The 13,019-nt window shown below is 36.8% G+C and overlaps 1 protein-coding gene across 6 annotated transcripts in view; it reads left to right on the plus strand.

Annotated features, from left to right (window-relative positions):
- PDE5A (phosphodiesterase 5A) overlaps nucleotides 1-13,019 on the plus strand; it is a 142,647-nt gene that overhangs the window by 22,252 nt on the left and 107,376 nt on the right. For all 6 annotated transcript variants that reach the window (XM_043569467.1, XM_043569437.1, XM_043569486.1 and 3 more), the window contains exon 3: nucleotides 9,850-9,939. In XM_043569467.1, coding sequence (XP_043425402.1) covers nucleotides 9,850-9,939 — 90 coding nt within the window. The remainder of the gene's footprint in view (nucleotides 1-9,849; nucleotides 9,940-13,019) is intronic.

Consider the following 13,019-nt stretch of genomic DNA (forward strand, 5'->3'; position numbering starts at 1 on the left):
GCAATCCCGGTTTGCAATTCCTCTCTGTAATTTGAAGGGTCATTGCTTTTTTTATTCATCCCTGTATTCACGATAGCTAATGCAATGCCTGGCACATAGTCAAGTCTTTTTTTTTTAACATTTATTTATTTTTGACAGACAGAGACAGAGCATGAGTAGGGGAGGGGCAGAGAGAAAGGGAGACCCAGAATCAGAAGTAAGCTGCAATCTCTGAGCTGTCAGCACAGGGCTGGATGGGGGGCTTGAATAAGCTGAAGTCAGACGCTTAACTGACTGAGCCACTCAGGTGCCCCAGTAAAGTCTTTTTTTTTTCCAAAAATTTTTAATGTTTATTTATTTTAGAGACAGAGAGACAGAGCACAAGTCGGGGAGGGGCAGAGAGAGAGACAGAGACAGAATCTGAAGCAGGCTGCAGGCTCTGAGCTGTCAGCACAGAGCCCGATGCGGGGCTCAAACCCACAAACTGAGATCATGACCTGAGCCAAAGTCGGACACTTAACCGACTGAACCACCCAGGCATCCTCCCAGTCAAGTCTTAATAAATATTTACTAAATTAAAATTATATAGTAGATAGGATAGGTAAGTAGAATAGAAAGGAGGTCATAATAGATGCCCAGGAAAATGTGGTAGGTTCAGGGAAGCAGGAGATATCATTAGTTGGGGAGATGAAGAAATGTTTCTTTGAGGAAGCACCGCTTGATGTGGACCCTAGAAAATAGATAAGATTTGAATAGATTGGTTTGTGTACATGGTGAAATCCAGATGTAAAGAGAAGTTGAAAGAAGCAACAGGGTAGGTGCACCACATGTCATCGTATAGACATGTGTGGGTAATAGTGTAGACATTGAGGAGCTATGGGAGCAGAGCCTGGAGATTACTGGGGTCTTGAATGCCAGGCTGAGGGGTGTGTATGTGGACTAGAACCACGAGGGATAATTAAAGGTGGTTTGAAAGGGGGATTGCTATGATTTATACTGTGCTTTAGCAGGATGAATTTTACAGTGGTCATAAAATGAATTAGAAAAATTCTAGAAACTGGGAGGTCAGATTATTGAATAGTGTGAGGCAGTGAGTACCTGAACCAGGACACTAGCCTTATGAGCAAAGAAAGGAGCGGATTTCCGATAAAGAAGTGGAATCTGTTGGAGTTGGTCGCTAATAGGAGTTGAAAGTAAGGGGAAAGGAAGAGGTAGGATGACTGAGGGTTTGAAGATGGGTGAGTAAATATGGTAGCCAGTGAGGAATATTGAGGGCAGGGATTTAGGGAAAGATGTGAAATCCTGAGGTATTTTCCAGAATCCATTCTATACAAGGAGTTTATTCAATTTTGATTCTTCTTGGAGCTCTCTCTGCAACTTCTATGAGCTCTGGAGCAACGTCACACCGTCGCAGACTACAAGCGGGGTATTAAGGACACAGCTGAAGGATTGCTGCCAAATTTGCAGAATTCCCTTCCTGTCTTAGGTGACAGCTGGGTTTCCACTTTTCAATGGCACTATAGTCCCAAGTACAGTAGGACCATAAATATGCTTCAGCTTCGCTGAGAAAGCCTTCATTTGTCTGCGTGGTTCTGAGTTTCTGCAGCCCTGAGAATTTCTTCACTTATATGCATTTTGTTTAATACGCTTACCATTTTTGACAGTGTCAGTTTTATTTTGCAGTTAGTAATGATTTAATTCTTGTACTGCTGTCTCAAAGGGGTCCATGTCCTTGATTTGCAGTGCTTCCAGGGTGAAGCGTCTTAGCCTGTGGATTCTTCATGTTGCTGCATCACCCTTGGCACCCTTGATCCGTGTTTATAGTGGCCCTGCAGAAGTTATTTGTGTCCCAAGGATTTCATTTAGAAGTTGTGGGGTTGATCTGTGACATACAGTTTACATTGCTGTTGACAGTAGAAGTCAATTGGCTAATGGATAATTCATAATTCAGCCCCACCCATGATTCATATCAAAATAGTGTCTCATAGCCTTTTGTGAAAGTAGTCAGAATGCATTCTGTTTTCTGAATCCTACCTCTTTAAACATGCATCTGTGAAAATTACACCCTAAAAGCAGTATTTCTTAAAGCTTATTTGACCATAGAACCCTTGAAAAGTTGTGCAAAACCCCGAGGTGGCCATGAAACATAATCATACTCAGATTGAAGCTAAAAATAAAAAAAATAGTCTCATAGATAAGTCAGTTATAAGAAGTGGTCAACATTTGATTCATTTTTTAAAACTTTGTGACAGAATGATATAAATGTGAGAAGTCATCTATTTTATTACTAATAAAATAACACATTCATTTATTTAAAATATAAAACAAGATCCATAACTTAAACCAGTGATTCTCAATCAGACCGCAAATACTAATGAGAGGGTATTTGCTGTCTATAGATAGATGTTCAATCACACATCATCTCCTTCTGCATCAGCCCATCATTCGTGTAACTTTCCTGAAGGTGGCACAGCATTTATTGATAATAAGATATTAAAACGTAATCATCAGAACAACTCAGGACAACTGTATAAATGTGTTTGGTATTCTTCTTCTATATGAAAACTAGGTATCATCTAGTATCTATATTGGATTGTGTATAGTGAAGGTTTTTCAGAGAAATTGACTCAGTAGGATACACATATATATGAGAAGAAGTTCATTACAGAAATTAGCTTACTGGATTATGGAGGCATAGAATTTCCACAGTCTGCCCACTGCCTGAAAGCTGGACAAGTAGGAAAGCCGGTGGTGTAATTCAGAGTCTGAAGGCCTGAGAGTTGGGCAACCCGTAGTCTAAGTCTGTTGTGGGTTCGAATCCAAAAGCCTGGGAACCAAGAACTTCAATGGAGAGCAGGTGGGCAGAAGAAGGTAGATGTTTCAACCTAAGTAGAAAGGATGAATTTGTCCTTCCTCTGCCTCTTTGTTCTATTCAGACCCTCAATGATTTAAATGGTGCCAACCTGCATTGGTGAAGATCTTCTTTGCTCAGTTTATTGATTCAAATGCTAATCTCTTCTAGAGACATCCTTACAGACATATCCAAGAATAATGTTTTACCAGCTATTCGAGCATTCCTTAGCTTAGTCAAGCTGACACTTAAAATTGACCATCACAGATTACGTTGAACACCTAGTGTCATGCCCTACAGAACCCTCAAGATTCCCCAAGATTTCCTGTCAAAGGATTTGTATTGTCAAAACACTCCTTTTTCTCCTAAGTCAACCAGAATGCAAAACTTAGACTCTTCTCCTGTTTCCATAGGACAGCCACTCCAGGTATGCTATGATTTCTAGGAAGAAGACTTGGAGGGTTTTAGGGGAGGGTCTCATTGCCATTCATATGGCCTTTACCATGTAGCTACTGTTCTTCCCCACCCTGATGACTTCATTCCTCCTTTTGCATTCCTTATCAAGATAAGTAAGTCTTTACCGTCTCTCACTTTGCACGTCTCACTTTATCAAGAAGTTTTCCTGAAGAACTGTGAGCCCTCTGGGGAGCCTGGGTGGCGTAGTCTGTTGGGCATCCGACTTCGGCTCAGGTCATGATCTCACAGTCCGTGAGTTTGAGCCCCGCATCGAGCCCTGTGCTGTCAGTTCAGAGCCTGGAGCCTACTTAGGATTCTGTGTCTCCCTCTCTGCCCATCCCCCACTCACGCTCTGTCTCTCTCTATCAAAAAATGAATAAATGTTAAAAAAAAATTAAAAAAAAAAGAACTATGAGCTCTCTCAAAGAATTTCTAATGAGTAAAATGATTTCCAAAATGAATTTTAGAAGAAAGAAGTAACAATATCAACTGTTTTAATCTTGATAAATCTACCAATCTGTCATGATCTAATTGCACCCCAAGGAACATAGTGTGGGAACCACTATATCTGTCTTTGTTTAATGTTCTAATAAGTTTTAGACATTGTCTTAAAAATGCCACTCTGTAAGAGATAAATAACTTATAAGTTGGCAAGTCTACTTATGTTGTTTTCTGTTATTTTTACTTTTATGTAATTTCAAACTTAAGGGAAAGTTGTAAGTCTAGTAGAAGAAACTTCCATATACATTCTACCCAAATTCTCCAGCTGCTTATGTTTTGCCACATTTACTTTCTCATTTTTTTCTTCCATATATAATACATGTAAGTAATATGTGTATACTATTTTTCTGAACCACTTAATAAGTTGGAAATATTTTTACTAAATTTTTCAGTGAATGTTTTCTAACTGAGATATTCTTTTATATAATTTGAATACATTTGTCCAAATCAGAATTATGATACAATGCTATTACCTAATAGTCCATAGTTCAATTTAGTCTATTGTCCCATTAATGTTCTTCATAGCTATTTTTTCCTCTGATCAAGGGTCTGATCCAGAATTACATAATGAATATGCTTGTCATGTGTCTTTAGTCTTCTTTAAATCTGGAATAGTTTCTCTGTTTCTTTATCTATCTGTACATATATTTTGAGAGTACAGGCTAATTATTTTGTCAAATTTTTGAGGAGACTCAAAGTAGACATTTTGGACAGAACCACAGATATCAATGATGAGACCTTGTTTGGGCTTCCAAACAACAGTCAGTTCTTCACTTTTCCTACACCAGGTGATATCCTACAACCCAATTCAATTCTGATGCTGTTAGTAGTTAGCACTAACTACCACTCGTAACTAACTGCTGACACTATACTACTACTAGTTAGCACAGACCCCACAGTCTAAAGACTCAATCCCACTAGATTGTCCACAGTTCCCAGTTCAGATACCAGCCACAAACAGGGCCCCCAAGCTACCCACATTTATGCCAACCTACAAATTAGGTGATTCCTCTTTCAGGTTCAATAATTTGCTGGAATGATTCACATAACTCAAGGAAGCACTATATTTACAATTACAGTTTTATTTTAATGTATACAATTCAGGAACAACTAAATGGAAGAGATGCATTAGGGCAAAGAATAGAAGGTGGGGGAACACAGAAATTCCATTCCTTTTCCAGGAGGTGCACCAAAATCCTAGCACGTAGATATCTTCACCAACCTGGACACTCCTCCAAACCTCATTGTTTTGATGTTTTTTTAAATCAAGGTTTCATTATGTAGGCATGACTGATTAAATCCATTGGCCATTAGATTGAATTCAATCTCCAGCTCCCTCTCCCTTCTCTGGAGGTCAGGGGTGGGGCTCAGAGTTCTAACCCTATAATAAGTTGGTTGATTTTTCTGTAGCCAGTCCCCATCTGGAAGCTCTCTGGGGCCTACTCACTTATGACTCATCTCATTAGCATGAACACAGGTACAGTTGAAAGGGGCTTGTGTTGACTATCAAAAGACTTTCCTGTTACTCAGGGAATTACAGGGATTTTAGGAGCTCTGTGCCGGAACCTGGGACAAAGACTAAATATATATTTTATTAAATACCCACAGTCTTCTCAACATATGTTACCAGGAAGCATATGATTTTGATTTATCCCAGTGTTGATGTTAATTTTGAAAACTTGGTTAGTGGTGTTTACTAGGTTTCTCCACTATAAAGGTACAGTTTTTCTATTGTAATTAATAAATCTTATGATGAGGTACCTTGATATTGTGTAAATATTCTATTCTTCATGAACCTACATTTGGTAATTTTAGTATCCATTGATTCGCTAACTCCATCATAACTTCTATATTTTTTAGTTCTCATGTAATGAAGAGTTTGCCTTCTTTATTCATACATTCCTTTATTTATTTCACTATGGACTCACAGATTTTTGTTTTGTTTAATGAGTTATGATCTGTTATTATCTTTATTTATTCAAATTCTCAAATTATATCCAATTCGCCAGGCTCTGTGTCTTTTTGTTATGTTGCCATTACTCTGGGTTTTCTTGCTTTCTTGTGGGCTGAAAGTTCTAATTGGCTTAACAATATGTTCCAGGCTTATCTTACACTTTCCCTGTCCTAGCTCTAGAATCATTCCTTTCCCAAGGAACTCTGGTTCCTTTCATTGGAGGAAATAACCAAGATAGAAACCAAGATGTGAGCACTAGATGTGTTCATTACTTCTGGTATGTGTTTGTTGCTACCAGTATGTCAGTAGACAGAGCTAGGAAAAAAATATGTAAATATACAACACATGCCTATATTTTATTTATTTTTATATCAAAGAATTCTTAGTGATACCTTCAACACCTCAAGGTGCATTTTGTTTCTCTTCCTCCTTTTTCTATTGGGTGTTTCCTTCTCAAAAAATGAAGACCCAGGCTTCCTTATCTTTACATACTTATGCATGTTCAAACCAAGTCCCAAGCTCTTTACTCCTTTCTGTAGAATCTGGTGTCTCTCCCTTTAGGCTGAACAATTTCCATTAGCAGTTCTTATAGTAAAGGTCTGGTGGTGACAAATTGTCTCAGTTTTAGTTTATCTGAAAATGCCTTTATTTTGCCTGTATTCTTGAAAGATATTTTCACTGGATAGACAATACTCAGTTAATAATTATTTTTCTTTCAACATTTTAACAGAGTTTTCCCATATTTTTGTTCTTCACTTTTCTCATGAGAAGTCAGCTATCCTTTGTATTTTCATCTTATGTTTCTTATGTATCATTTTCATAATATGTGTGTAAGTTTAAGATTTTCACTAACTTTGGAGAAATTTTGGTCTATGTCTTTAAGTATTTTTCCACTCCATCCTCTTTCTTCTCTTTGGGACTCCGATGATATATATGCTGGACCACTTGATGATATCCCAGAAAACACCAAGGCTCTGTTAACTTTCTATAGGCTTTTCCCCTCTTAGTCCTTCTGATTGAGTACTTTCTGTTGATTTGTCTTCAGGTTTGCTGACCCTTTCTTATTTTGTTCTTCATCTGCTATTAAATGCATCGATGAGCTTTTCATTTTAGATATTGTAGTTTTCAGCTCTAGAGTTTCCATTTGTTGTTTTTTTAAGTTTTTTTTATAGTTTCCCATCTGTTCATTATTACCATGTTTTCCTTTAAGTCCTTAAGTACATTTATAATAGAAGCTTTTAAGTCCTTGTCTGTTAATTCTAACATCTGAATCATTTTTGAGTCATTTTCTATTGACTACTTTTTCTCCTCCTCACTATGGGTTGCAATTGCAAGTTTTCTTCACATGTGTTGCGATTTTTTATTGTATGCTGGATATTGTGGATGTTTTCTTGCAGGGCATTTGGATCATATCATCCTTCTTTAAAAGAGGGCTGATATTTGTTCTTGTAGGTGGTGAAATTACAAATGATCATTTTGGTCCTGCCAGACTTGGTGTTATTGTTAAGGTAGATCTATTTTTGTTTTGAATACTGTCTTAAGGAATACTCCTCCCCTCCCCCCACCCCTTCCCAAATCAAGGATATGGTCCTTACTCCTAAGGAGTAGCCTTTCTGTGTCTCAGCTGAATGCCCGAGGTGCTTAGTGAGGTCTCTCCTCTGGTTGAGCTGGAGCTCCAGCGCCTCCAAATATTTACCTAATTCGTATCACCATTCTGCTTTCAGCCTTCAACACATAATTTTAGCTAGTTCTCTTAGAGCCTTGCTCTATACATGTCTGAAGTGAATAACCACTCAGTCTTTTGCCACTCCTTTTACCCCTTCCCCTAACTCCCCAACATAGCTCTCTTATTAGGTACTTTGCCTTGCAAGTTTTAGCCACTTTAGAAGCCCTGAATTCCTTTCAGTTCCATTTGGAACTGTTACTGCACTTGTGTACCACCTACCGTCTTGCCAGCAGGAAAATGCCCCCGGAAGGAAGCCAGAGTATTGCCTGGTTGTCATGTGTATTCCCCATTTTCATGGTCTGTAGTTTAGCTGTCTCATATATTTGTCTAGTCTTATATTTTTCAGTAGGAGGGCATGTCTGGTACCAGTTGCTTTATTTTAGCAAGTAGATATCCAAGGCTTATTTTTTTTTTTACACTGTTCTCATAAACAGTCAAAGGAATAATCATGATAATAGTACCGCTCCATTTTTTCTTTAGTGTTGGCCGGAGCTAGAGCAGTTAAAAGTTCTCTATGTGTATTGCTTTTGCCCTGAGTGCATTATTAGGAAAATTCTTTGAGATGACCAAATTCACCTAAGGTGAATTTGAAGCATACATTATTCCCACCTCCTTTAATGAAATGAAATTTAGGCTGCTGTTGATTTTAAGCTCTTAGTATGCCCCCAAAGCTGTGAAAGTCCTATTGTCAGTCTGTCAAACTCTATTGCTTTGATTAGATAGTTGAGTTTGGTTCTCTTCTTTATCAATTGGTCTAGTAATTTAAATATTCATTAACAAAAATTGCTGAGGATGCATTTTATTCATATTTTGATTATTAGCTTGTAGAATAACCCACTACATAAGTTAATAATTTTTTACCTCTTTAACTTAATTCATCAATATCAGTATCCTGTCTGCCTTTTTAGATACATTCCAATATAGTATGTTATTTAAGAAAGATTTTTTTTAAATATTCAGCCAAAGTTTTCCCTGTGTCTCAATATAACTTTGAGCATGTTTGCAAAAAAAGGCAAAAATGCAGTAGTGTTTATTTATAATCTAAAATACTTATACTGATTTTCCACTATTTTATAACTTCTGTCTGGAAATTGTCTTTAATGCCAAGTTCGACTTTCTTGGGAAATTTGGCCTCATTTCTGACCCCAGTTGATGGAATCTAGTGTAATCATTTACTTCATTCACAGCTTTGGCTTTACATGACTTGACTAATTAAAAAAATAAATAAATGACTTTCAAAGATGAGGATTTTCCATTGTGGCTATTCCATGTTCTCTGAAGGGAATTCCAAAAACAAAGCTTTTAGAGCAATGTTGCTATAATTAGGTTGAGCATGTAACTTCCCAAGACTATTGCTTTGAGGGGAACAACACTCATTCTGGTATGTTTGTTTCCATTCTAATCTTATCTCATATAGTAGTATCTGTCCATTTCACCTAGTGTGTTTTCCCCCTCACTTACAAGGTTTGTTTTAAACTATGATAACCTAAAAATGATCACATTTGATAACAGTGATATTATTTGTTAATTAATTCCTTCGTTTATTTACCAAATGCTTTGGACTTCTTTTGCTGGTGTTGGGAATACAGTGACAAACCCCCCCCAAAAAAAATCCCCTCATAGAGTTTATAGCCTAACTTTAATCTTCCCAATCTAAAGTTCAACAAAAATAGCCTGTACCCTTCTTTAATTGACCCACATTTAGAACTTTTACACCTCTCAGAAGTCCTTTGTGGTTATTGGATGTGTATGATATAATTTGTAAGAAGAAAAAAATACAAAGATTAAGAAGTTGTTTACAGTCTGATTGAGGCCATACAGCTTGTTTTACGTACACATACACATGAAAATATTTAAAATTCCTATGAACACCTGAGATAGAAGACAGAATACTGAGGTAATATATAAACAACCATTATATGGGAAGCAAAGTCAATATTAAGCTGGTCACTTTGGAGTTGGTAGGTTTTATAGGAAAAATTTCAGAGCGGAGATGCTTTTCTTTAGGATGGCACAGAAGAATCAGATAGCGAGATGGGAACAGGCAAATTGTATTACAGAAGTGGAGAGTTGCCGTTTTTTTTGTGAGTCTAAGGAATGCTATCTAAATCAGTTAATATTTTGAATTTCCGTTATTTCTGAACATTTGTTTGAGTCTGTATTTTTTTGGTTCTCATAAACACTAGCTACTAAAAAATATAAATTTATCTTTGTCAAAGATGATATGTACTTAGATGATTTGATGTCTTTCCCAATGATAAAATTGTCATTCAGAGCAACAAAGTAAGTTGAAGGTTAGATTTTTCTAATCTTATAAATCAGAAAAATCAAATCTGTCCTTGAACAGGTCAGTCATTAAATTGAATTTCTTTTTTTTACTAGGATCCTCGGTTCAATGCAGAAGTTGACCAAATTACAGGCTACAGGACACAAAGTATTCTTTGTATGCCGATTAAGAATCATAGGGAAGAGGTAAGCTAATTTTCCATTTTGTAAAAGGTCATTTGGAAACACTTTTCTTTTTGAAAAAAACTTTTACTTTGCATGTTTATGAAATAATACTGTAGTGACAAGTTAATTACGAAGAGCTTAAATATTCTCCTAGATTTTTTTTATTTAGACTTTAGATAGGGCTGAATCTTGATAGAGACTTTACTTTGACTTAGAAATAGATTTCAGACTTTTTATTTCCTTACCTCACTACCCCACCACCACCCTAGGACCTTATTCTCTTTTACGATACATAATTGTGATTGTGGTTAGAATCAATTTATTTCATATTATATTGGAAGCATCTGAATAATGTTCATTTCATAAATGGTTATCCAATTGTAATGGTCATCAGCTGATTTTGTGGGGAGGCATTCAAAATGAGGTTTTGAAAACATGAAAATTGTAGCTAATTCCAAGTACATTTCATTGTGAAATTATAACAAGCAAATGAAATGTTTTGGTTTATATTTCATCTGACTAGAAGGTTTGGATTCTGTTAGCACTAAATTCCCTCTTTACCCATACTTATTTGAAAAAAAAAAAGTTGATAAATTAACAGTCAAATTGTATGTTTCAGTTAAACGTTTTCAGTCCTGACTGCACATCACAATCAACTGAGGAACTCTAAAATACTACCAATTAAATCTGACTCTCTGAGGGCAGTGTGTAGACACTGATATGTTTTTAAAGCTCTCCAGATAATTCTAAAGTGTAGCCAGGGTTGAAAATCACTACGGGAAGTGAAAACAAATAGATTGGAAGCACCCACACTGGGGCATCTTAACCTTGGCTGCACATTAGAATCACTTGGGAAATATTGAGAAACTTTAATGCCCAGGCTTCACCAGAAATCAGTCTCTGGAGTTGGGGCGCAAGCATCAGTATTTTGACATTCCCAGGTGATTACAATATGCTGCTAGGTTTGAGAACCACTACCAAGGATACTAAAAACACTTCGATGCTGCTGCTTGATATATATTCAAATTATGACATCTTTCCTTTCTCTCCTCCATCCAGTCCTTTACCTAGTTCCATTGATTTTCAATGTTGGAATTTTTCTCACTTCAGTTCCTTTCCTTTCACACCTATTGCCATAATTCAGATATTGAAGCAGTGCTTGAACTTTTAAAATATTCTCGTAAGAGTCTTCTGTACTTGCATTCAGTTTCCCTACAGTCCTCCCTGCTATATGCCCTGGGAATTTTCCTAAAACACAGCATTCTAAACCAGTGCTTCTAAGACGTGAAATGTGCATATGAATCACATAGGGATTTTGTTAAAATGCAGTTTCTGAATTCTGTAGGCCTAGGTGGGACTTGAGGTTCTTTTCTAACAAGCACCAAGTTGATGCAGACAACCCAAGTCTGCAGATCACAATTTGACTAACAGGATCCTAAACAAGTTATTTTCCAGTAGTCTAAAATAAGTTCTCAGTGTCTTAGAGTTGCTACTTGGTTTTTTAAAGGGGATAGTTAGACCCAAAGTCACTAAAAGTACTTGCAGTTAAACCATGAATATGAAATTAATTAATTAACTACTCAGTTGATTAATTAATTAGTTAATTAATTGGTTAATTATGTGGGTGAATAAATAAAATGGAAAATGCATGGACTAATGATGGGTTGCCAGATATAGCAACTAAGAAGTATGTCCCTTGCAATATTTGTGACGTAAACTAAAAATTACTTGTCGCTCATCTGAAATTAAATTTGACTAGCTTTCCTGTATTTTATCTGATAGCCGTAGTTATAAACCAAGAGCTAGGATTCTGTGCACTTGAGAAGACTGTATTCAACTTCCAGTTAGTTAAGTATATGGGAAAATTGTGATCCAGAAAACAACTTTGTACTGGCCAAAGACTCAGCCTGAATCATTCTCTGATTAACTTCTCTTTCTAAATAGTGTGAACAATCTCACCAACATTGGGGATTGGGGGAACCCATGAGAATGTGCAACAAAACCACCAGGGCAGAGTGAGTGGGACCACAGGATACATGTGTTTCTCTCTTTATGACTACCTGTGAAGATGACTTAAATTAAAACAAGCAAAAGGCTGTATTGAGGTATAATTTAACAGAATAAAATTCGTCCATTTTAAGTGTATGGCTTGATGAGTTTTGGCAAATGTGTATACAGACATGTAATCATCACTGCGATCCAGATACAGAACATTTCTGTCACCTCAGATATTTCCCTGTACTCCTTGCAGTTGATCCCATCCCCCTCCCTCCCTCAACCGCTAACCCCTAACAATCACTAGCCACTATTATGAAAGAAGCCACTGTGAGTGTTTGCATACAGGTCTTTGTGTGGACATAATGCTTTCATTTCTCTTTGGTAAATATATAGGAGGGGACTTGCTAAGTCATATGGTAGGTGTATGTTTAATTTTATGAGAAACTTCCAGACTCTTTCCCAAAGTGGCTTGTACCACATGTGTTCTTACCAACAACATAAGAGTTCCAGCTGCTTCACCTCCTTGGCAACATGTGGTATTATCAGTTTTTAAAACTTAAGCTGTTTTAGTAAGGATGATTTGAATTTGATTACGTGAATATATATATTATATATACATGCATATATATATGCATGTATATATGAATATATATATGAATATATATGAATATATATATGAATATATACATGCATATATATATGCATATATATACATATATATATATATGCATATATATATATAACCCCATTCTCAACTAGGGCTGTCTGCTTACTTCCAGATCTGATTAAAGTGGGTCCAGCTACAGGACCCAGATTGTGATTGTCCAGAGCTCTCCCTCAGATTCCTGCTAGGTTCCTGAGCAACCTTAGTCTGCCTGCCTCCATGTCCCTTCATCCTCTCCTGCTGTCTCTGCTTTACCCTGTAATGACTAGATAGGAAGCCAGGGCTCTTCACTGGTCTTCACAAAAGTTCACTCACACCAAGCATTTCATGGAACAAAGAAACCTTCAGTAACTTCACTAGAGACTTAGTAACGTTATCTAAAGGAGGGTTTCCAAACACAGATTTTAAAAGGTCTTGCTGACTGTCCCCACTCTCTACC

This window comes from Prionailurus bengalensis, chromosome B1, assembly GCF_016509475.1.
Source record: "Prionailurus bengalensis isolate Pbe53 chromosome B1, Fcat_Pben_1.1_paternal_pri, whole genome shotgun sequence".
NCBI classification, from domain to species: Eukaryota; Metazoa; Chordata; class Mammalia; order Carnivora; family Felidae; genus Prionailurus; species Prionailurus bengalensis.